Source organism: Schistocerca cancellata, chromosome 11 (assembly GCF_023864275.1).
Source record: "Schistocerca cancellata isolate TAMUIC-IGC-003103 chromosome 11, iqSchCanc2.1, whole genome shotgun sequence".
Taxonomy (NCBI): Eukaryota; Metazoa; Arthropoda; class Insecta; order Orthoptera; family Acrididae; genus Schistocerca; species Schistocerca cancellata.
The window spans coordinates 68,192,841-68,219,640 of record NC_064636.1 but is presented as its reverse complement, the minus strand read 5'-3'; the positions used below and the strand labels follow the sequence as shown (position 1 = coordinate 68,219,640).

At 43.1% G+C, this 26,800-nt stretch overlaps 1 protein-coding gene across 1 annotated transcript in view; it reads right to left on the bottom strand.

Annotated features, from left to right (window-relative positions):
* Nucleotides 1-9,399: 9,399 nt before the first annotated feature.
* LOC126108600 (ankyrin repeat, PH and SEC7 domain containing protein secG-like) overlaps nucleotides 9,400-26,800 on the bottom strand; it is a 52,582-nt gene continuing 35,181 nt past the window's right edge. Inside the window, exon 6 of the mRNA XM_049913901.1 lies at nucleotides 9,400-9,936. Within this exon, the coding sequence (XP_049769858.1) occupies nucleotides 9,456-9,936 (481 nt within the window). The 3' untranslated portion in view covers nucleotides 9,400-9,455. The remainder of the gene's footprint in view (nucleotides 9,937-26,800) is intronic.

Below are 26,800 nucleotides of genomic sequence, written 5' to 3'. Positions count from 1 at the left end.
ATCGAGCTGAATTAACTTGTTGGAATATGAAGATGTCAGTCAGAAGAAAAAGAAGAGTACAATTGGATGGACCTGCACCCCATCGCAGAAGTAAATGTAAATACGTAAGTTAGGTTTCAAAATTACTGTGAGACTTTGAGTTAGTATCTGGTTACCTCTTCACTTGTTGTCTGTGGCGTCCTCAGTCTGCAACTATTAGTCTGCTGGCGCTCAAGTCTCGGTGTCAAGAATGTCTTCGTACTTGCTCGTCACGTTTTCACTGCATTGTGAGAGAGTGCGTGGTACAGCTCCATACTGGGCACCTCACCTGCAAATGGTCTTCAGGTGCAAGACTTTGAGAATAGTGAGCCACTATCTTCTATCATTTTTCACATCGAGTCAGAAAATCTTCCTGCACTGAAGCCTCAGAGTATTTGTGTTGTGACAATTACAAAACTTGGTAAACCACAACCTTGGTGTTGACGTCTTCGATCGATTTTTTTCGCTACGGGCTGCTGTGCTAGGCCACGCCACTTTTGCCTGTGCACCAGCACCAGTTTTCTATGGAGGCACTTATAGGTGACCACGCCGTAGCTGCATGTTTGCCGATGTTTACGCTGGACGCCGATGAGTATGGACCATACTAAGATCGTTGAACGACCCTTTTTTAGTGGAGCGTTTCGGCAGGACGTCCTTTGTCGCTGCGCATGAGAAAGGTGGTTGATTTATTTTCTTTCGTGAGAGCCAATAAGTCAGGCAGCACCAAGACCGGATAGACCATAAGTTAGGCTTCCTTAACAACACCTACAACGACAGAAGTCACAGATGGAAGAACTGAATTTTGATTACAGTCTTGTGTAAGGGAAACGCACCTCGTCGCTAAAGTACAACCTTGAATTACAGGAAGACAGAGGTGTGCGGACAATGACAGTAAAGATTACAGCTTAGGTGTTCAACAGGTACAGTGGAGGACGGCGTCTACCGACCACGCCGAGTCGATCGTCGCCAGAATTATCTAGCGCTATGGTAGGAACAGGTTATATACATGTAAAAGTTATAAGACACAACCTTAATCATAATAAGCCGTATTCGATGAGAGCGGCTGGTGATATATTCCTCACGTTCTTTGTATATGTAGTCACCAATCAGTTTCAGACGTTTCTACTAGCGTATCTTGCGCTGTTCTATGTGAGTTTGTCCTCACGTAGCGCTACTGTGGGGTGCCTGAGAACGTCGGCACAGGAGACATATTTTTTTTCGTTAAGTCTGTATAGTACAGTAAAGTGTCTGCATAGATACACGTAGTTTATGTATTTAGTTCTGATGAAATGCATTATAAATTAATAAGTTCTTCTTACTTTAATTGCGATAAGGAGTAGATCAATTTTCAAATAGCTTTAGTGATGGTATTTATTCCATGTCAGATAGCATTCATCTAAGGTCTTCTTTTATTAACACAGTAGTAATAGGTTGGCCCAATTGGATTATTTGCGTACACAAAATTAAGTGCACACACATTCGTAAGAATCATGATTATTAATTACGTTCTGTTCACATTTGTCTAGCTCTGACAAATCACAATTAATCACATGTTCTGAATAGTGTTTGCACGATAGAGTAGAATGAGTCTTGTACAAATACGTACTGTCTTACGGTTCTCACGTCACTATACATTCTCGAATACGATGTAATATCTTTATATTGTATGTAAAACAGTAAGGAATTAGGAGTGACTTGGCATCTGTAGGACATGTTAAGATCCAGAGTAGTGCATTTGCAATTTTCGAGTCCCAATATTTCAACCCAAGTAGCCAGTCTCTAACCACACACAGTCCTATGCTAAGGAACAGCCACTTTTAGGATGATACTGATGTTTTCCCCTTTATGAGAAAACCTCTCATCTATCGCCAGTTAAGCCATAGACGAAGAGGTACACATCAACGACGACAATTTTCAGGTGTCACTGTTCGAAAGACTATGTGGAGAACTTCCCGTCGTCCACAGTAACTTGGCAGCCATGCTCCACCACACCGCACGTTGCCATCCCGACTACGACAGCCACTCAGTCCTGGTGATGAGGGCAGCCACTTGAAGGAAGGACGTCCGCTGCCGCCACTGCTGTCTCTGCTGCTCACTGCTGCAGACTGCCGTCTGCTGCCACTCCATACCGTGGAGTACGTCTGTGGGGTGGTCCCTACCACCACCCAGGAGCTCCACAGTCAGCACAGTCTCCACCCACCCCCTTCCCTCAGAAAGCCACGTCTGAAAGAGAAGTTTTCAGTGTTCTGTCTTACAAGGAGAGGTCCCCAGCGGTGCTATCGACTTTTTTAAACAACCTATACAGGTGTGTAGGGTAACTTCCCAGGTATCACATGCTGCAGCCATTCACCCTGGTTGGCCCTCATTTGAAGGAATTGTCGAGAAAAAGGATTCAAAATTTTGTGTGTCAGTCAGTAGCGTTAAGAAAATTGCATTGCACACTCTGGTGGCATGATAGAGTGGATAGGACAACTGCTCCACATGCTAGAGGTCAGGGGTTCAAATGCTGTCAGGTGTTGTAAATTTCTTTTACCTTTAAATCTTTATCGAAATGACTTTTATTCAAGTAAATGATTTAAATGTAATATTCAGTTCTATTCCTCTGTCACATAATTTTAATCACCATATGAATTTTTCCATTCATTTCATGTTTTTATTTGCACTATTCTTTTTCCAATCGGAATTTTTGTGAATGTGAATTTAATTGTATTTATCTATTATAATATAGAATTATTTGAACATTCCGATCTATTAGTTAAAGAACAAAAGATGGAATAATCTATTTATATATCTACAATAGTGTCAAAAATGCATTTTTGTTACCAGTTGTGCAATTTGTTTTGCATGGTAGTACTCATGCAAACATTTAAAGTATAGCGTACATGCCTATTCAACTATGCACAAACCATAAGAGATGAAAATTTAAAAGAAAGAAGGATTTATAAGTAAAACAAAATTCCGGCAAAATGGGAAATACATGCAATGAATGCAATAATGTGGACGATAAAACTGGGTAACAAATAAAAAAATAAAATCGAAATTAATAAATAAAATCGGTTAAAAACACACGACCAAAGATTTCTAGGGGAGAAAGAATGATATAAAGAAAAGATATGGAACAAACAAAAAAGTTCATATGGTGATCAAAATAATGTGACGAAGGCATGGAATTTAAAAATTTCATTTAAATCAATTAATTGCATAAAAATAATGATCAGAGTCATTTCGATAAAGAAAAAACCTTACGGCATCTGATGTGTTCGACCCCAAGACCTCTTGCATGTGACGCTGTAATCGTATACCTTATGCCATGTTACCAGAGTACACTAAAGAAATTTCTTAGTGCTGTTGCGTGTTGCACAAAATTACCGAATTATTTTTTTGTCAGTTACTCGTAAACAAGGACTCACCAGGGTGAATAACTGCACTGTGTGATACCTGGGATCGTAACAAACGTCACTGTGTAACGAGTTTAAAAAAGTCGATCTCACTGCTGCGGGCCTCTCTTTGTTAGTGTGGCCTTTACTGGTACTATGAACGTTAGGTCAAGCACATCTCATTCTATTTTAACATGGCAGGTCCATTGAGGAGCTAATAGTTCCATGTCGATGTCATTTATTTTTGTACTACCGCATTCCATTGTTCTTGTATTTTGAACTGACGTGCTATGTTTTGTATTACTCTCTAGTATTGTCTTTATTGTTTAGTGATTCACCTCACACCCACTTATTCTGTACTCCACTTATGCCTGGACTACATTTTCCTATGTACAATTAGTATAATAATTGCTTCAGTGTCATTATAATCCTTTACAAAGCTCAGAATGCAAACCTACTACACAGTTACTATATGTCGCCATTGTCTTTCGCTATAAAGTACTATTTCATACAGCACATTCAAAGAACTACGACACGCTGAAACGTCTTGTGTATTTGTGGTAAACTGTTTGTCCCGTTTATCATCTTTTTCTTCACCTAATTCAGGAACGGCAGATCACTACGATAAAATAAAAAATAATTCTGTGTAATACACATTTCTTTGATTGGATACTTTGGTTTCACGCTAAGTACTTTGTCTCCAATGTAACATAAAATTTATTGGAATTAATTTTCTTGAAAAAGTAGAGAGGAACACGAACACTGCGCATAATTGTTACGATCTCAGTGATTGGTAGGTGTACGTTCAGTACTGTTTATAGCATTGTTAGTGATTTTTGTAGATCACAATATCATTTAAAATTACTGTTTTTATACACACCGTTGTGTATTTAACAGTCGTATGTTATCCAGTGTGTGTTTGGTGTATGAATGACAGGTATGTGTGATATTTTTCATGGTGAAGGTCAGATGTGAGGACGTTCCGTCAGATCAACTTATGTAGAGTCATTTCTTTGTAACTTATGTAGAGTCATTTCTTTGTTCAGAGAGGTATGTGTGAGGAGGTACAGAAATTCACTTGAACCGTCACACACACAGCTTTTTCACTCTAGCATCAAGTGTAAGGACTGAATGTTGTTGAGCTGGATACATTTCTTATATTTTGATTGTTTGTAAGTATCGACTGCGATGACTGCAGAGACCAAATAGTCCAGTTTATGTTTGCAACATCCAGCACAGCATGATTCCATGTGTCCAGCAGGATGGTGATATTGTGAGTGTGTGTGAGCAACTGTGCCATTACCTTCGAGAATGTTTGTCGGTCCGCTGGTGTGAAGTTGGCAATGTTACATCCTCTCATCACGTTTTTAATACTGATACAACAGGTTTATTGCTCCTTCTGAAAGAAAAATAGTTTGCTCATACCACACTACTAGCATTTAACTGACACATTCGCTATGCAAAAATTTACTGTGAGCAGGAGGAAATGATAGGTCACAGTTCAACTTGGACTGCTGCCCATTCCTAATTATAATCATCAGGGTTGCTAACCAGTACTGTGTCGAGGTATATTAAACCTAACAGTGATTTCGACATGGAGAATCAGCATCTAGTTGCTCTGGTTTACCAGTGGGTTATATGTGCATCTTATGTTAATGTGAGATGTTCCTGGAGGGCAGTTACCAAAGTATTCGCAGAAGGAGGGGTGGACCACACAGAATGTGAGGGCTGCGTGGCTCTTCCACTCAGTACATACAGGGTGTTTCAAAAATGACTGGTCTATTTGAAACGGCAATAAAAACTAAACGAGCAGCGATAGAAATACACCGTTTGTTGCAATATGCTTGGGACAACAGTACATTTTCAGGCGGACAAACTTTCGAAGTTACAGTAGTTACAATTTTCAACAACAGATGGCGCTGCAAGTGATGTGAAAGATATAGAAGACAATGCAGTCTGTGGGTGCGCCATTCTGTACGTCGTCTTTCTGCTGTAAGCGTGTGCTGTTCACAACGTGCAAGTGTGCTGTAGACAACATGGTTTATTCCTTAGAACAGAGGATTTTTTCTGGTGTTGGAATTCCACCGTCTAGAACACAGTGTTTTTGCAACAAGACGAAGTTTTCAACGGAGGTTTAATGTAACCAAAGGACCGAAAAGCGATACAATAAAGGATCTGTTTGAAAAATTTCAACGGACTGGGAACGTGACGGATGAACATGCTGGAAAGGTAGGGCGACCGCGTACGGCAACCACAGAGGGCAACGCGCAGCTAGTGCAGCAGGTGATCCAACAGCGGCCTCGGGTTTCCGTTCGCCATGTTGCAGCTGCGGTCCAAATGACGCCAACGTCCACGTATCGTCTCATGCGCCAGAGTTTACACCTCTATCTGTACAAAATTCAAACGTGGCAACCCCTCAGCGCCGCTACCATTGCTGCACGAGAGACATTCACTAACGATATAGTGCACAGGATTGATGACGGCGATATGCATGTGGGCAGCATTTGGTTTACTGACGAAGCTTATTTTTACCTGGACGGCTACGTCAATAAACAGAACTGGCGCATATGGGGAACCGAAAAGCCCCATGTTGCAGTCCCATCGTCCCTGCATCCTCAAAAAGTACTGGTCTGGGCCGCCATTTCTTCCAAAGGAATCATTGGCCCATTTTTCAGATCCGAAACGATTACTGCATCACGCTATCTGGACATTGGCTAATGGCTCTGAGCACTATGGGACTTAACATCTATGGTCATCAGTCCCCTAGAACTTAGAACTACTTAAACCTAACTAACCGAAGGACAGCACACAACACCCAGCCATCACGAGGCAGAGAAAATCCCTGACCCCGCCGGGAATCGAACCCGGGAACCCGGGCGTGGGAAGCGAGAACGCTACTGCACGACCACGAGATGCGGGCTATCTGGACATTCTTCGTGAATTTGTGGCGGTACAAACTGCCTTAGACGACACTGCGAACACCTCGTGGTTTATGCAAGATGGTGCCCGGCCACATCGCACGGCCGACGTCTTTAATTTCCTGAATGAATATTTCGATGATCGTGTGATTGCTTTGGGCTATCCGAAACATACAGGAGGCGGCGTGGATTGGCCTCCCTATTCGCCAGACATGAACCCCTGTGACTTCTTTCTGTGGGGACACTTGAAAGACCAGGCGTACCGCCAGAATCCAGAAACAATTGAACAGCTGAAGCAGTACATATCATCTGCATGTGAAGCCATTCCGCCAGACACGTTGTCAAAGGTTTCGGGTAATTTCATTCAGAGACTACGCCATATTATTGCTACGCATGGTGGATATGTGGAAAATATCGTACTATAGAGTTTCCCAACCTGCAGCGCCATCTGTTGTTGAAAATTGTAACTACTGTAATTCCGAAAGTTTGTCTGCCTGAAAATGTACTGTTGTCCCAAGCATATTGCAACAAACGGTGTATTTCTATCGCTGCTCGTTTAGTTTTTATTGTCGTTTCAAATATACCGGTCATTTTTGAAACACCCTGTACCTCACACAAGGAGAAAGAGACAACAGCTTGGCCGAAAGGGTCCTGGTGGCGGCTGGCTCCATTGTCCAGTAGCTGGCTGCTGATGCCCACAGCAAGCTCAGAGGTTGCGCTCAGTGCCAGGGAGGCGCCTGTTTCCAGTCTCTCTCGGCATTTGAGAGCTGGATGGACGAATGCCTGACTTAAGAGATATGTGTGTGTGTGCAATGTTCAAATTCTGTTTCGAAGTAAAACAGAGACGCACTGCCTCTTGCAGAGGTTTCAGCCTTCATTACTGTAAGGAGAAGAGCTACATGTTTCATGGAAGATCACTGTGCTCTTGAAAATCCGTCTCAAACAGGGTTATGTTATATTACATTGTCATTATATTCTACCCTCTAAGACAGGCTGGGGCTATTACTTGGTAGTCAGCGGTAACATATTGTTTGATATCTGAGACTGATCACCACAATTTTTAAAATTATTTTTGACAAATTGCAAATTTATTTCCATCTGTGTAGATATTTTTGGAATATTACAAGCACTATTGGCTTTTACTTGTTGGGAGTGGAGTAGTATTCATGTATCGTGCGTCACATTTGGTTTTCTGACTGGACTGGCTACACAAATTTCTGATTCAGTTTTCCAGTTCCTACGAGCCGTAGTTGGGCAATCTGCCAGCTGCGACACAGCAGGTTGCGTGGCGGTAGCTCCTGGCCCTCTGCCGACATGACGCCAGTCTGAAGGAAATCACTAAATATCGATAGGAGGGAAATGTGGCCAGTCGGAGATTTTGCTGTAGCTCCCCATTGTGTGAGAGTGGTGATCTGCGTTAGATTATGCGTCGTAATAAGTCTGCTTACTGCAGCACTGGAGGTTGTTGTACCATTATTTTTAATTGAGAATACACTGATAACGCAATTTCAGGTGATAAGCAGGTAACAATGCGCGAATATTAGTAACAACGTCTGAATGTAATTGAACAAAGTAGTTATTGAAACGTGTAAATTCAGTCTAGAATCAGGACGAAAGTGGTGTGAATATTCCTCATAATACCACATCTTAAGTACAGATGCAAGTTTCTGGACAATCTGCATGACAGATAGAGGTAAATTCTTCGTAGGTCCGAACTAAAGATGCATTCCAACTACAGAACTTTTATGTCGATACTTTGTTATGGAGAAAATTATGATAATTTTTGGCACGAAACATGTTCCTGCCAAGCAATTTTCAGTAATTAAATATTTTAGATAATTAGTAGTGTATTTTTCGATATTTGATAAATTTTCACAAAAGGAAGCCCTTTTATGTTTTCTTTACATTACACACTGATCAGCCAGAACAATGTGACCACCTACCTAATAGGCAGTATGTCGACCTTCGACACGTATAACAGCGGAGACTCGTCTGACATGGAAGCAATGCGGCGTTTTTAGGTCACAGGAGGGAGCTGGTACTAAATCACCACATACAATTCACCTTCCCATAAATTCCGTGGTGGGGGTGATGGTGGGTGCGATGAGCTGTGATGCCCCATAAAATAACATCACAGATTTGTTCGATCTGGTTAAGATCTGGTGACTTGGGAAGCCAGCACATCAGCTGGAAATCGCCACTGAACAGCTATACGTGGTCTGCCACGAGCGTACGATACTCCTTGATAGTCATGGTACCACTAGACCATGGACACCCATGTGAATGTTCCTCAGAGCATAATGGAGCTACTGCCAGCATGTCTCCCTCCTGCAGTACGTCTCCCTTCCCTGGAAGAAAAAGGATTCACGACCTCCCGTGTGCATGGCGAAAAAGATATTGGGATTCATCAGACCATGCAACGCTCTGCCACTGCAACAACTTCCACTGCCAATGGTCACATGCTCATTTCAGTCACAGTTGCCGATTTTGTGGTGTTAACATTGGCACATGCATGGGTTGTAGGCTACGGAGGCTCATTGTTAGCAGTGTTTGGTGCACTGTGTGTTCAGACCCACTTGTACTCTGCCCACAGATCGCCGCTTGTCCTGGTTTACGAGTCTACACAGCCTACGACATTCACCTGTGATGGGGGGTGGCTGCCCAACTCCAGGACGCCTGGACGTAGCTTCACATTCGTTTCATCACATGATGAAGACACTCGCCACAGCACTCCTCAGACAAGTTGTGCAGTTTCCGAAATGCTCGAGCTGAACCTCTGGGCAATCACAAACTACCCTCGATCAAACTCAGACAGATTCAACACGCAGACAGCGTGCACACTGATACTAGGAGCACTGTGCAGGTGTATGACTGGCAGCCATTCGTCGCCATGTGGTGCTGCTGCCGCTTTGTTGTGTTTATATTGGTAGTAGGTTGGTGGTCAGAGTGTTCTGGTTGATCAGTGTACATCTCCCTCTATCATTATTCTTTTGATGTTCCTACAGTAGTTACAAATGTTGCATAAATATGGATACAGAGGACGACTGCAGTTTCTTTGTTTGCATTATTCTAAGACAAATGAAGGGTATTGTCAAAAATCTTCATTTATTTTATTTCACAGACATTTGTGAGACTGCTAGCTTTATGATAGCACGTGTATCAGCTGCTGGTGGTTGTACTGTCTGGCAATGTCCTGCGGGGTTTTGCCGATGTTGTCCACGGCCCTCTTGTTGGCCCCTGCCTCCAGCAGTGCTGTCACAGCCTCTGCCTGTCCTGTGAATGCCGCAGAGTGCAGCGGCGTCCACCCATCCTCATCCCTGGCGTTGGGGTCGGCAGAGGACGCCACCAGCAGCTGCACAAGAGCCGCGTGGCCGTTCAGTGCAGCCCCGTGCAGGGGAGTCTGCAGCGAGTTGTCCCTCGCACCCACGTCAGCACCTGCCATTAGCAGACACCTCACTGCCACTGTGTGGCCCCCAGCGGCCGCCCAGTGGAGCGCTGTCTTGTTGTCCTCGTCCGTCGCCCCCAGATCTGCCTTAGCCCTGAGGAGCATCAGCAGCTCCTCCACTGCCCCCTCCTTAGCTGCCTGGATCAGTCTCTGGTCCTTCTCCTCTCCACGAAGGCTCCTGCAAAATACAGAGATATTCTCATACATTACTAGAAACACGAAGACATCATGAAGAAAACAATCGCAGGAGCAGGACTGTGACCTCTGAAAACACATCCATGCAGTGACAACCAATGAATCTACAATTCTCTCCCTTCTACAGCCCAGAGTAGCCTAAAGTCTTGGTAGTTTAAGATACATAACCACAGCAGTATCGTCTTCTCAAATCCTTCATTCGCTCCTAATTATATTTCCCACACCGCATCTCTCAAGAAGTTCAGTCGCTACATTTTCTTACATTCATTCCCTACACTAACTTACTTCAAAACCAGATGCTAGTGTTAAGCAGTCACGGACTGTGACCTCTGAAAACACATCCATGCAGTGACAACCAATGAATCTACAATTCTCTCCCTTCTACAGCCCAGAGTAGCCTAAAGTCTTGGTAGTTTAAGATACATAACCACAGCAGTACCGTCTTCTCAAATCCTTCCTTCGCTTCTAATTATATTTCCCACACCGCATCTCTCAAGAAGTTCAGTCGCTACATTTTCTCGCATTCATTCCCTACACTAACTTACTTCAAAACCAGATGCTAGTGTTAAGCAGTCACGGCCCTTGACTGAAAGAGCTACGTCATGCTGCCACTAGTAGTGTTCTGTGTGCACTAATACCTTCTGCCATAAGGAAACGCAGCACAAAAAGCTAATCACATCCCTTGATATTTAAGGAATATTTCCTGTTATGGAGAAAAAATCAGCAGAGTTATTACCAAATATCCTGAAACAGCTTAATCAAACAGAGAAAGCTACTTTTTACGAGAAAACTGTTTGGTCGAAATATATCAGATGCAGCAGTGAAAGTAACTTTTCTGCTCTGCCCCTATAAAGGAAGACTTTGTTGACACATAGGTATGCACAAGTGGTCACTTAACAAACAAAGTGCTTGCAAAATAAGAGCACTCACAGATACTATCTATTACACACACACACACACACACAAACACACACACACACACACACACACACACACACACACACTCACACACACACACAATTTGAATATAAACTCTTGCAGTGCTATCTGTCTGTAGGCAACAACAAAATCTGCAGGTTATAATAGCAAATTTATGTTTGTAGCACTTGCCAGATCACGATTCGAAGCTCTGCTCCAAGGAAATCTTGGCCCCCTGAACACACTGTAGACTTCTTACCATTGATCTATGTCCTCAGAAATGCATAATGTCATTTACGCGTATCGGATTTACCATCATGAGCCTAACAGATAATAACCACAATCTGATACTACAAACTTTGTGTTTTATCTCCTTCTGTATAAGACGTAGCAATTTGTTTTTAATCTAAAGGTGATAAAGAACAAATTCATGTTATTATCCTACCACATGACATATTACAGCTGAGAAATCCAGTATCCATCAATCAGTCACCTCCGCTTTCTTGTTCTATGAATACTACATTTATGTGATGTTCCTGATGTAGTTGTTTCGACAGAAAATCATACAGTTCTTATACTTGGAATGGCTGTTAATATTGTGACGAATCTGTGTAACGCTTCTTGACTCTTTCCTGTCGAATGACGATACAGGGAAAGTTATTTGTGAACGACTACAGTGGCCAACAGCCTGGAAGTGGTTTTGATCTCCACAGTCCTTTACTAGGTGTGCCCCCAGTGGAGGCTGTGTGCTTTTGCCTGCCTATGGTGTGTGCAGCGGTTGACAGGGACTAACGGTATATGATGGAATACCAGCAAATGGTACTCCTTTTTTTGAAATACCACTGATAGAGGTAAAAGTCATATCCACAAATTCAAAAATACCCTACAAATATGATGCAGACCCCAAGCTGTCCAATCAGGCATTGTAATAAGGAGCAACTAGTATGGTTCACGTGCAGCCGTTTTATCTATGACTCCTGCTGTTGGAATGGTAACCAGATGCAAACTGACTATGACCAGATTTAGTCTACAATGTGCTCCCATTATTACTCTGCAGTTACTGGAACCTGATGAGTTGGCTGCCTCACAATCACGAGATCCCCATACTCCAATTCAACAGATGTTCTGGGTGGACGAGTTTCTGAAAGACTGTATTATCTTTGTTGGGGAGTTACAGTTAAAATGAAAGATATTTCTGTATAGCACTGTGGTTGTTTTGCTGTGTTTTCTTCACCTCAGTGATATTCAGCACCACTGATAGAGTTCCAGCGTTTGTGACTGCCACCAGTGCCCGCATCTCGTGGTTGTGCGGTAGCGTTCTCGCTTCCCACGCCCGGGTTCCCGGGTTCGATTCCCGGCGGGGTCAGGGATTTTCTCTTCCTCGTGATGGCTGGGTGTTGTGTGCTGTCCTTAAGTTAGTTAGGTTTAAGTAGTTCTAAGTTCTAGGGGACTGATGACCATAGATGTTAAGTCCCATAGTGCTCAGAGCCATTTGAACCATTTGAACTGCCACCAGCATTTGTGTGCTCAGTATCTATGTGGTACTAAATGCAGCCTTCGAGATGTGGCCATGTCATAGGAACTGAAACACCACAGCCTTTCTTCTGTTAGGAAATGCTGTGGACAGTGGAGGGAGTGCTGCTAAATAATTTATTTTACACATGATGTATGGATTTATAAAGGTTACTGATTTGCATCGTCCGAAATTATTGTGTCGTAGTCCTGCGTCGTGCCAAGCAATACCTTATGTTTTTGCTTACAATTAACTGAGACCATGTTTCTCAGCTTGGGAACGTATGGACGTCCCAATAGGATGTTCTCCTCAATTTATTCAACTTCATGTTTATGTTAGTTTCATGAGCTGATGACCTGGCATTTTTTTTTACAATTACTGTCACTTAGACGTATCAACTTAAAACTTATTTCATTTCATGCAGATCTTCCTACTTGTAGGTCAGCAAACTGATTTCATTCCTGAGATATCGTCCTCATGCTGGAAATCTCAAGTGTTTTAAGTGTTTAGAGAAGCGTTTCCACATCATTTGCGTGTGATGTTGCTGACAGCAGCCGTATTTGACGAATCAGGCTTTTAATTTACAGTATTATAGCAACCTACATCATGTTTGTCATCTGTTCACTAAATCTCATTTTTCTCATAGCCATAGTAACTAAAACATTAAATAAATCTTTCAAGTTGTCAAAATCCAAGCAAAATATCCTACTTGTGAATTGTAGATAGAGGTGAGATTCAGAATGTATTTGTAGATTCCGCAATGGATATGACCTGCTTTTACCTGCTGTAGTACAGTGTTTCTATGGGGTTAGATTGCCTTTCAGAAGCAATTTTAGTGCACTGTTTTGTAACAATGTCGATTTTGTAGTAAGAATTGAGTAATAATATCAATATAGAATATTGAGGTGATGATCCATTTTACTTCTTTTGGGAGAGCACCATCAGCCTGTCAATAAAATCGTAAGAACTACTGGTTTGATTAAAAGCTCGTGCACGTGAAAAAAGTATTCTATGAATGTTCTCTTGTTTATCGTTGATGATATTTGGCAAAATCGAGTAGTCCACTCTCGTTATCCTCCACAGTAATTTCATCTGCAACGATATCCTCCAGATCTCTACTTTTTGTGTCGCCTCGTTTTCTCTGTAGACTTGTACCATGGGAAGCAACCAGAGGATCTTGTTTGCTGGCCGGTATCCTCACAAACTGCATACATATATTAACGGGGTTCTATATTCACAGGAACAAGAAGTTACTCAACTTCAGATAGTCCAGGTGTTGTGGTATAAGTTCTCCTGTAACAGTTCACTTTGGCCACACTCATGTTGAAGTACCAGTCCATTACGTACAATACTGTGGAACTTCGCTGTGACTGAAGGGTCGATTCGTTGACTCATTGGACAACTGACTGACTGGCCCTTCGGTCCCTGGCGGCGATCTAAATACGGATGGTCTAGACGGCGTTGGCGGCGCGTTTCTAGCGCGTTTGTCTTTGGCCTCTCTCCTGATAGGCACACTTTCCCCAGTGTCTATTATAGATCTTCTTGCAACCTCTGTGCCACGTGGAGCGCTGGCGCCAGCTTACACCAGCACACTAGTTGTCTCTGGATTCACAACTGGGGTGGTGCGATGCCTAAAGAATCTTATACATAATTTCTCCCAAGATCTGACGTTGCATTCCGTCCTCACCTGTTAACAGTTCTGTTGGTGCCTGCACTGCCATTTTAGTCTCCAATCCAATCTGTAATGCTGATGTTTGGTCTTCACTGCCATTCTTTCTCACAGCTGCTTGCCTCGTTTCTAATATTAATGGTGATATATTGGTAATAGACATTATCCGCTTAGTCTTCAAAAATAATTAGTTTGTTATTTCATTGTTTGTACATGTCATGGAGGCACATAGAATAACATTCATTCGTGTTTTTCTGTCATCTTTCGTGACAATGCGGTTCCTGTGTTAACAAATGGTTCAAATGGCTCTGAGCACTATGGGACTTAACTTCTGAGGTCATCAGTCCCCTAGAACTTAGAACTACTTAAACCTAACTAACCTAAGGACATCACACACATCCATGCCCGAGGCAGGATTCGAACCTGCATCGCATCGCATCGCGCGGTTCCAGACTGTAGCGCCTAGAACCGCTCGGCCACCTCAGCCGGCCCTGTGTTGACAGTTTGTCATCATTTGCACAATGCTACGTTAAAACGATCTCGTGAAACAGAGATGATTTCATCCAGTACATCCTTGTGCCATGGTATCTTTTTCGTCGTTGGAGGTCGATCAATACGTGATGAGAGCAGCCATGTCTATGTGCAGATTACAGAATTCGCTTCATCTGTGGGCCAGCAGATTGTGAATGTGGAGCTGGCGTCCAGTAATATCCCAGATGTGTTCCACAAGGTTCAGATTGATTAATTTCGCGGTCAGTACATCAGTGTCAGTCCACTATCATGCTCCTCAAATTACTGCACCACAGTTATGATATGGGCTGTTGCTCTACTGCGAGATTCAATCGCCATTGCGAAAAACACGAAGTATCATAGAATGCATATCCTGCCCAGCCTTGAGAATGACAGGGTGCGCTCCTGTCGAAATATTGGCGGTGTTCAACGATGTCACCCGGAAGCAAACCCGTAAGTTACTTGAACATTCAATTCGCCGTGAAAAGTTAAGGTGTCACAATGTTCATGTAGTCTGCAGCTGCTACGCATCCTTTGATTACTACCTCTGGTGCCACAAAAGTCTAAGTGAATGCCCACCAGAGCTTAATATTGCCCCCACCAACCCGAATTCACGGTGCGGTGTTGTCTCATGTAACTGTTCACCTGGATTACAGCGCATGTGGACACGACTATCGACCTAGTGTAACATGAGACGTGATTCACCGACCAGACGGCAGACGGCACGTGTCCATTGATCTGTGGTCCCACCTTAGTGACCCTGTGTGCATTGCAACCGCAACTGACGACGCCACTGTGTGAAAGTGGGAATATCCAGGATTCGTCTGCTATGGAGCCGCAAGTTCAACAGTGTGGGCACAAAGGTGAGCTCGAAACCACTTGTCCCCACAGCAGCATTGAACTCTCTCGCCAGATCTGCCACAGGTCGATACCTATCCAGCTTTACGGAGAGGGCAAGCCAGGTACCTCCACTTTCTAAGATGAATCATCGATGCCCAACACCTTGTCGTTTACTCTACAATACTTCAACCAGTCTCTATAAGTACTATCGATAGTAGTAACAAGCTTCGCCATTTCCGAGACGCTCGTTACCAGACGCAGGGCCATCACAAACTTCCCTTTGTCAAAGTCACTTATATAGATCACATTACCAACTTGCGCCTGCAATGTCACTAAATTCCTCCCCATTCGTCTCTTTGCCACGTGACTTCCTGCAACGCGAACAGAAAGCATTCAACATCGCGGTCTCATCAGTAAGTGTATATATTCTCTATAAGTCCGCCTGCTTAGCTGGATGGTAACGTGCTTCTCTCCAATGCAGCAGGCTGGGGTTCGATTCCCGGCTGGGTTGAAGATTTTCTTCCCTCCTGGACTAGGTGTTGTGTTGTCCTCATCAACATTTGATCCTCATCACTATTGCGCATGTCGCCCAATATGGCGTCGACTGAATTACGACTTGCATTGAAGGCTGGGCTTCCCTGGATGAGGCCTCCCGGCCAATAATGCTAGACGCTCATTTCCATTTTTTTCCATATACTCCTGCTGTGGGCTGTTGTATAAGTACAATGAAATTCAAACATTGTGTATATCCGAAGATTTTATCTCATTAACATTAAGGTTTGGCATCTGTATCTCTTTGAGTATCACGCCATTTAAATGTTGCCCTAATGACCGAGCTGGGTCAACGATATTAGCTGTGTATTCCCACTTATTCTATTTTCTATAGACGAGTGTGAAATTTTTTAACTAATAACAGATTCTGCAGCCATGCCACTAAGCCTGTTCCATCTTTCAAAACTGTTGATGTATTACAGTTTATTCCATCTCTAAATGAAATTTCCTTCTCACCCACGTCAGCTAGGTTACTTACCGTGCAATGACCAAGTATTTGGTTCTTATTGACTTCTTCTTGTAAGGAAATTGTATATAATGTTTATGTGTAAACATGTCTGCCTACATAGCTGAGTGGTCACCATATCTGGAGGTATGTAGAAGACATGGGGTTGATTTCTGGTACTGCCCAGGATATTCCCTTGCTGAGAGCCCTGGGATGAAATGCAGTCAGCCTCATGATGCCAACTAACTATGTGTGTGTGTGTGTGTGTGTGTGTGTGTGTGTGTGTGTGTGTGTGTGTGTGTGTGAATCCCTAAGGGATCAAACTGTTGAGGGCATCGGTCCCTAGACGTACACTCTCCTTAAACTTATGCTAAGAGTAACACACACCCATGCCCTAGAGTGGACTCTGGAGTGAGGGGCCGCATTATCTGTACATGGCGCCTCAAACAGCGCGGCCATGCCACGAGGCAACTGACTGAGACATACCGGCTCTGACGTCTAGGGAGCCGGCAACAGCTGGAGACCGTTGTGCTGACACCACACTCCTCTGATTTGTCCATCAAGGTCAGAACACGGAGCTTCGCTTTCTTGTGCAAACATTCTTTTCCAGTGTTTGTATTTTTACTTACGATTGGATAGGTTTTACTTTTAAAACACTTTGTTTTAGTCTTCCAACGCCTGTAAGATGTTCTAATGGTCCACACGACACTCTACTGCCCACCAGGGAGGAAAATCTTGACATTATTTTTGCTGTACAGAGTTATTCTTCAAGGCATCATTCCTACATACTCTTCCTCAACATATCTCCTACTATCCAAACTGATATTCCGGGACTCATTGCCAACCAATTTTTCATTCCATTTTCAAACTACTTGTGCTATGTTTTCCAAAATGATTTTCTTAGCCTTATAGCCAACGAATTTTTCGCTCCTTTTGTAAACTACTGTGCCAGTTAGTTTTATTTTCTGTTGTAACTCATATTTCCTCCTCAGGTTAATCCGTTCATTGTTTTTTCGCTTTTTGGTGACCTGTTGTGGTTGCTTCCTGGAAGTTTTCTTAATTTTTTGTATGGTGTTCTTGTGGTGTAAAGTGCTTCCGTTGTCGTGTGTAATTTCTGACTGAAGTCGAGTTTAACATTGATTATTGTGTTTCTGGTAAATATAACTCTTTGTTTTCTTTCATTGACCGCTTTCACGACTTTTTGTGAAGTATTCCTCGCGATGTTGCATCTCTTTAATCTCTTCCATTATATTTCCTTCTTGTTTGTTGTATCATGCAACTTCTCTTGTGGCAAATAACTCACACTGTCTCCATGTGCCCACTTTAACGAATACCTGGCACCGTCCTGTTCTGTTCTGTCTCTTCCATGTCTGTCTGGTGTGATGTGTGCCTGTCTATCCTCATGAGGCTTTTAAATGTACAGGTACATGAGATCAGCTGGCCACACATGGTTGATGGTACTATGTAATCAAGACTAGAATTCCTTGAATCACTGCATAGGAGAGAATACGTTTCTTTTTTTTAATCCAGTCAAACATATCTTACTACCCACTTATTAAAGTAAAAACATTTATTTGGATCTCATATTACCCCCTGACCAAAGTAGTATCAGAGACTAGAGTATTATGCATTACTTAATTGTTCAATTCACTAGGCATGTTTATTACCATCAGTGTTGTTAGTTCTGGGCCTGGTACCCAATGCATTTCCTTTAGTATTAAGATGAACAGCATTGCCGATGACGTGATGTAGGGGTCCGATATTCACTGTAAGATTGATGTATTATTCATAAAGCCAAATATTGGTGTCCACTGCATTGATTTTTTAAAAAAAGGTAAGTCATCTTCATGATGTATTTACGTAGAAACTGCTGTGTAATGAATAAAGGAACTGTAGTCAGGACATCTGTGAAAGACCCTCAGCTGTAGGGGGTGTTTACAACTGGTCAGGTGCATATTGATGCAAACGTCTGCATTCACCTGCAACCACAATAGCACTGCCTGGACTTCCTCATTATGACGAGCAGCTGCCTTAACTGTCAGGCATTCTGAGCATGACTAGCCGGACTCCAATGTCCGTTGAGTCTGATCTTTCAATGAAAGATTTCCGAACACTACCAACAGAGGATCTCATATACATATATACATATCCTATAGTAGGGTAGCCCAGCGCTCTCCACTGACTCAGCCCTCCCATTGTTGCGATTATCTCACTCCCTGTGGGGCAACTACTTGTTATAAGCAGGAAATATACATACATGAACGGGACAACATGGAAGTGTCTGAAAGCGTGATTTAAAGGAAAGTATGCGAAATACAAGCAGTTAAAGATATACGCATCACAATATCGCATATCTTAATTACACTGTGGTATTTTGCTTTCTTTGTATTTCCACTCTCATTATTCCTTCAACATTTCCTTTCGTGAATAGCCATGGACTTATTTTAACATACATTTGTTCCCATAATGTCAAGGTTTCGTGGGGATGCATTGCATAAAAACCGTGTTCCAAATCTATTCCCTGTAGATTAATTTGGAAGATAGAAAACTATAGTTGAAAACAAAAATGCCCTCCAACACACAAGTACTTTCACTATCATTGGAGAGGAAATTTAGTTTTATAGCATCTTTCCTGTGTAAGTGCACTGATTGACTCACTTGTGTTCTGAAGTGAATGTAAGACACACCGAAAGCATTGAAGAATGTGCGTAATCACTTTTCTCCTTGCCTACTCGAACGATGAGAACCATAACTCCAGCTTTAGCAAAAACGCGACAAAGTGGCATTAGACTTTGTGAGAAAAACACTTGGTTAATGCCGCACAGGTTGCACTGTGAATGCTGACAATGCGCACGTGATGTGATGGTAGTGGAGAGTAGACTTGGCCACTGTTTCTATGTTTCGATATAGTGTATCGATACGTGGAACTGTTTCAGTGTTTCGGAACGGCTACGGTTCACTGTTTCGATACAGTGGTGTTTCATTCCACCCCTGTCTCGGATAACTGGGCCACATTCGGTCTCGAGCCAGACACAGAAACTGTATCGTTGTTTCAAAATAAGGCTGTTTCAGTCCACCAGTGCTTGGAACGGATTAATTGTATCGAAACAGTGATGTTTCATTCCCCTCTGTGTCGGACGAGATTCGGGCTCGGCACAGGTACTGAAACACATTTAACATACCACTTCATGAAACACTTTCAAGAGTGTCAAAATCTTTGTGAGAAACAATAGCATGAAGCTTAAGATATCCGAAAATAAAGCTTCGTTTCTAGCTGACTGTCATATTCCGAAATGACGTAATATCTGCTTTATAAACACTAACCAAGCAATAAAACAACGCATACTATTCACATTCAAAATAATAAATATGTGAAAATCATTCAGTTAAATTACACTTTTTGATAACATACGCTTCTCTCTTCATGTACAGTAATCATATTAAGAAACGTAAGTAAGCCTACAACATTTTGAATAAAAAAAGGCGCAGAGTGACAGTTAGACATCTACATAAATCTGATGTAGGTATAGTTGCAAGCAATCTGTTGACATATCACTGATAGTGTAATGGTGAACGGGAAGGACTAGGAATCATTGTGAATTTATAGTAACGGTTCGAAACACCTTGAAAGACAAAATTTTTTTCTGCTATATTTTGTTATTTATTCGAATTATTTGGCGTTATTTGTGAGTCTATAGTCACTGTGCCTATTATCCTCAATGATTCCCTTTGTGTGCATGACAATTAGCAGGATGGGTATATTACCCATACTAACGGAATGTGGGAATTCTAGTAGCATATCCGTTGTTTCTGCAGTTTGTCCCACCTCCAGTTCCGTTCGTGGTGGCCTTTCTGTCTTCAGCTATGGCTGTCCTCAGCCAATTGAAAAGTATGAAAGCCACACGACACGAAAGCAGCGCATTTTCTGCAGAAATACGAAACTGCCAAGACGCCTAAGTGATAATTTCATACTTTCTGGGATACGATTAGCGCTCTCGCAACTCATTTGTGTTTATGGGGACATACTTATACAGTAGACATTCAAGATAATAAAATGTGTAGGTTTATTAGATTACAAAACACAAACTGTTTCACTGTTTCGAAACAGCGTATCGAAACATTACATTGTACTGTTTCATTTGTTTCGAAACAGTTACGTGTTTCAGTTTGCCCATCTCTAGTGGAGAGACGGCGGCGCAATCAGATTGGGGACTGGTCTGGGGGGTCGTGGGGAAACCACCTGTGACAGGAAGCCGCCATGGTCGCTGTGGGGCTGAGAGGTGGGGGTAGTGCTGCCGTCTCCAGTGACTGAGAGTTACAGAGAGTCCCTGCCTGGGAATGTGTATCACATGGAGAATAGAGGGCAGCTTACTGGAGACGGGTCCTCCACACACGAATAGTAGAACACACACTGACAACGATAGTAGGGGGTTCACTAAGATGAATGACTTACCATTGAGCTAATCAGTTTACACAATTTCATGACTTCCTCTTACCAGCAGCTCAGCACAGGAAACAATAGTCTGTACGAAATAAATCACATGTGAAAGGTGCATGCAAGGGGCTGGAGTGATACCAAAACTATTGGACCACAGGTTTTCAATATATAAGAAGGTAAATAACACAGAAATTGGAATGGAAAAAACCATTTAGTGGACTTAACGTGGTTCAGTGACCATCAGATTTTGTGGCGTGTATGTTAGGGATCAGGGACCAGACTTTAGGAATCACAGATGGTAAACATCAGTGCTAAAAAAGTTTCTTTGTGTTATTTCGTGCCTTTTGTCTCGAAGAATAACATCTAAATCAACTCAAAATACGAAAAACTGGAAATAAATATAGGAAAGGTTGCATTACACCAGTGATACTAAGTTGTGCGAAGCTGTTAGCGTTTGCAATGTCTCTTCCTGAAACTTCTGCTTGCCCAATGCCAGCAACGCTCCCGTGCCATGAGAGCACACAGGGGCTGGAGCTGGTTCTGCCCTGGGACCATAATGGCGACAGCATCAGTTTCCACACTCCTGAGTGTCACGTCGGCCAGTGGATACACGACGAACAGCACAGTAGCTGTGTGGGAGTCACCACTGGGCCATGGGGATGCCGCAACACAAAAGGAAGCGACCTCTGTGTCCGTCCACAGTGGGGGCCACCTGAAGGCTACACATCACTCCAGTACAAAGTCAGACTAGAGCTAGCCAAGACAACGTTTCCGTTTTACCAATCGCTGCTACTTGTCTAAGTCGTAATTTACATATGCAACAGTGCAAAAATTGATCATTGCATACTACAAATAGATATACAAAACCGAGCAATTAAATTTTAAGAGCTTACAGCTGTATCGAAGCGTTACAGTTCCATGAGTTTTCGACCAACTGCCTTTCGGGCACTGTCAAGTAACAACTGTCTGCAGTAAGAAGTTTTCCATTACACGATGAGGTGGGCAGACAGCGAATACATATGATCTCTTCAAATTGCAACATGGTTTTAATTGTTCTATAATATAAAGCAAATGTGGTAATAATAGAAGACAATTACTGATTTTTCAAATGGATAAGCACAGTTTGCACGTGCATAGTGAATAGAGAGAAATAAATGGGGAATCAAAGATGTGACATTCAATTTCGGAACTAAATGGTATTCTTCCCATGGAGCCAAAGAACGATGCAGAGATCGATTGCAACAGCCAGTTTGTTCTTACAAGTCAGAATTTTGGATTTTCTTTTAGTGAGATACATGCAGATGACACCACCAGATGTCATTGTAGCTCTGTTAAAGTACACCTCATTCGATCACAACTGATTCTCTGTGCAGATACAAAAGCCCATTAGTGTTGATCGTGTTGAGTATTGTTACCAGGCCTGTGAGCAGATGTTCAGTGATCACTTTGAAGGACGCAGAGATGCTTTGTACGCATGCTGAAGCATTATAAGCAGCTATCGATTTGCAAGTGACCTCATTCCGGGTCTCCATTTCGCTGGTTGGTCGCACTGTGCAATAATCACATTTTGCAGCATTCATATATTACAGTGGCCCAATGTTTAGTTGAATGGGAACAAACTGATTATCGAAAATTCTGTAGATCACATCTGAACAACAGACTGGAAGATCACCATCGACCTCGTCGTAACCCATTCATATCTATGCCTCTCTTACCCATACCGTTGTCCAGAGGGTTATCTATTCATTTATACACTGAAAAGGCAAAGAAACTGATACTCCTGCCTAAGTTCGTCTAGGGCCCCAGAGAGCACGCAGAAATATCGCAAAAACATGACGTTGCATGGACTCAACTAATGTCTGACGTTGTGCTGGAGGGAATTGACAACATGAATCCTGCAGTGCTGTACATAAATCCGTAAGAGTACCAGGGGTGATCTCTTCTGAACCGCACGTTGCAAGGGATCCCATATATGCTCAATAATGTTCGCCTCCCAGCGAGTTTGGTGGCCAGTGGAACTGTTTAAACTGAGAAGAGTGTTTCTGGAGACACCCTGTAGCAATTCTAGACGTGCAAGGTGTCGCACTGTCCTCCTGTATTTGCCCAAGTCCGTTGGAATGAACAATGGATATGAATGGATGCAGGTGATCTGACAGGATGTTTACATACGTGTCACCTGTTAGAGTCTTACCTAGACGTATCAGAGGTCCCATATCACTCAAACTGCTCACTCCACGCACCATAACAGAGCCTCCAACAGCTTGAACAGTCACCTGCTGATATTCAGGGTCCATGGATTCATGAGGTTCTCTCCATACCCTTCACATCCAACCGCTTGATACAATTTGAAACGACTCTCGTCCGACCAGACAACGTATTTCCAGTAGTCAACAGTCCAATGTCAGCGTTGACGGGCCCAGGCGAGGCGTAAAGCCTTGTGTCGTGCAGTCATCGAGAGTGCATTAGTGGGCCTTCGGGTCTGAAAGCCCATATCGATGATGTCTCGTTGGATGGTTCGCACACTGACACTTGTTGATGGCCCAGCGTTGGAATCTGAGCAATTTGCGGAAAGGTTGCACTCCTGTCATTTTGAACGATCCTCTTCAGTTGTCGTTGGTCCCATTCTTGCAGGATCTTTTCCAGCCGCAGCTATGTCAGAGAGTTGGTATTTTGCCAGACTTCTGATATTCACAGCTCAGTTGTGGAGCGGTCGTAAGGGGAAATTGCCCACTTCATCGCTACGACGGAGATACTGTGTCACATCACTCGCACGCGAACCATAACATCTCGTTCAAACTCTCTTAAATCTCGATAACCTGCCATTGTAGCAGTAGTAACCGATCTAACAATTGCGCGAGGCACTTGTGTCTTATATAGGCGTTGCCAATTCCTGTGCTGTATGCTGCCTGTTTAGGTATCTGTGTATTTGATTACACATGCCTATATCAGTTTCTTTGACGGTTCAGTGTATATTTATCATCTTCCTCTTTCTAAAAGCCAATAACCGAGTACTTCATGTAAGTAACTTTTCATGATAATCTTTCATGTGTACTCACTTTTTCTACTCTGAGCATTAAAATGAGTTCAGAATATCAATCATACAACTTTTTTTATTATTCTTATTTCTTTGTGCCATTATGCCTGCAACATTTAGATCCTACACATCTGCTGCTTCACATGGAGATTTTCTATGGCCTATATTTCCTCTCACACTCTTTTGTTCCTTTAGAGTTACAGAAAAAGTCAATAGCTTTTAGTTATTTCGAATTATTTTGCCAAATTTTACAGTTTTCTTTATACCAACTGCTACGAGCACTGTAACAACTGCTTATACTACTACTGAAATAGTAAACGATGTTACCATCATACAATAAAAAGACCCTATTGCTGTTACCACCATCTTGAATTCTCTTCAGAATCTACTACTACTGCTGCTGCTGCTGCTGCTACTGCTACTACTGCTACCATTACTGACAGTTGTGTTACTAATACTAATGTATGATTTCTACCATGAATACACATGATAAAGTTAGGGTTAGTCACATTCAGAGAACAGAGAACTAGCATGGTCCATAGAGTATGTTTGGCATTTCTCTTTTCTGTAGTGTGTGATGGACACATATACAGTTTACTTCTAATGGGCTGTTTATGTTATCTCTCTAGGTTTGCTAGCAGACCGGCCACTCCAATGTGTTCAGACAAATTTTGCTACCTCGAGGAACCATGAGGAGAGTGTGGCCACATCTAACGGCACTGTGCAAAGGACTGCAACTGAAGTGGTGCTGTGACCTGAAGCATAGGCTGCTGGTGCCGCAACAATAGATGCCATTTTTCAGTTCCACAGAAGACCATTGTCAGCGGCATGGCGGCAAAATGGGCAGAATTCGCATGTTTTCAACAGGCACAGCGGTGTCACTTCTGTTGTCATCGTATGGCTGCCATCTGTTTTGATGTCAGATCACAGTAGGTAGTGGTGGAGAGAACCTTAATGGCAAAACAGTAAGCCATGGACATCCTACTTTAGCACATAGTGCTGGAGTCTTAACTGTAACACTACTATTGTAATTTAATATGTTTTTACCTGAGTAACACAAAGCCCTGTCTCTATGTTGCCACATATACTATACACCCACAGAACAAATAGTCCTGTCACAGGAAAAGCCACATACAACCCTCTTACTAAAATGTAGTTGAGTTTCCAAATAAAGTACACTGTGGGAGGGTAGTCCTGTTAATAAGAAAAGCTAATCGATAGAGTTACCATGTTTACAAGTTTTTACTGTGTGTTGTACCAATGGAAAAGTAAATCAGACTATGCAACTCTTTTCCTAAGATCTTACCCAGCAGTTCAATAGAAACACAGAATGAATAATATTATACTTAAGCTAGGACAACTGAGTTCCAGTTTCATTTTGTGGTTTAAAACATGTTAAAGTTAAGTTAACTGGACTACTTTTAACATTTTAAAAGATTTGTATGCATATTTTACACAATAAGTAAACATTTAGCTCACTATTATTATTGTTGATATTTATTGAATGTTTTAAAAAAATATTAAGAGCCCAACCAAAATATTTTAAAAATCAGAGACCAAAAAGTAACACAGTTGCAAGTGGTCCACTTAACCCCTGGAGGAGGTTAACTGAGTCATTCAGTGCGGTTAACTGGACGACTGACATTTATTGGTATTCACTGAAAAACACAATACATATAACACTAGACAGTGCTTTATACTACACTCCTGGAAATTGAAATAAGAACACCGTTAATTCATTGTCCCAGGAAGGGGAAACTTTATTGACATATTCCTGGGGTCAGATACATCACATGATCACACTGACAGAACCACAGGCACATAGACACAGGCAACAGAGCATGCACAATGTCAGCACTAGTACAGTGTATATCCACCTTTCGCAGCAATGCAGGCTGCTGTTCTCCCATGGAGACGATCGTAGAGATGCTGGATGTAGTCCTGTGGAACGGCTTGCCATGCCATTTCCACCTGGCGCCTCAGTTGGACCAGCGTTCGTGCTGGACGTGCAGACCGCGTGAGACGACGCTTCATCCAGTCCCAAACATGCTCAATGGGGGACAGATCCGGAGATCTTGCTGGCCAGGGTAGTTGACTTATACTTTCTAGAGCACGTTGGGTGGCACGGGATACATGCGGACGTGCATTGTCCTGTTGGAACAGCAAATTCCCTTGCCGGTCTAGGAATGGTAGAGCGATGGGTTCGATGACGGTTTGGATGTACCGTGCACTATTCAGTGTCCCCTCGACGATCACCAGTGGTGTACGGCCAGTGTAGGAGATCGCTCCCCACACCATGATGCCGGGTGTTGGCCCTGTGTGCCTCGGTCGTATGCAGTCCTGATTGTGGCGCTCACCTGCACGGCGCCAAACACGCATACGACCATCATTGGCACCAAGGCAGAAGCGACTCTCATCGCTGAAGACGACACGTCTCCATTCGTCCCTCCATTCACGCCTGTCGCGACACCACTGGAGGCAGGCTGCACGATGTTGGGGCGTGAGCGGAAGACGGCCTAACGGTGTGCGGGACCGTAGCCCAGCTTCATGGAGACGGTTGCGAATGGTCCTCGCCGATACCCCAGGAGCAACAGTGTCCCTAATTTGCTGGGAAGTGGCGGTGCGGTCCCCTACGGCACTGCGTAGGATCCTACGGTCTTGGCGTGCATCCGTGCGTCGCTGCGGTCCGGTCCCAGGTCGACGGGCACGTGCACATTCCGCCGACCACTGACGACAACATCGATGTACTGTGGAGACCTCACGCCCCACGTGTTGAGCAATTCGGCGGTACGTCCACCCGGCCTCCCGCATGCCCACTATATGCCCTCGCTCAAAGTCCGTCAACTGCACATACGGTTCACGTCCACGCTGTCGCGGCATGCTACCAGTGTTAAAGACTGCGATGGAGCTCCGTATGCCACGGCAAAC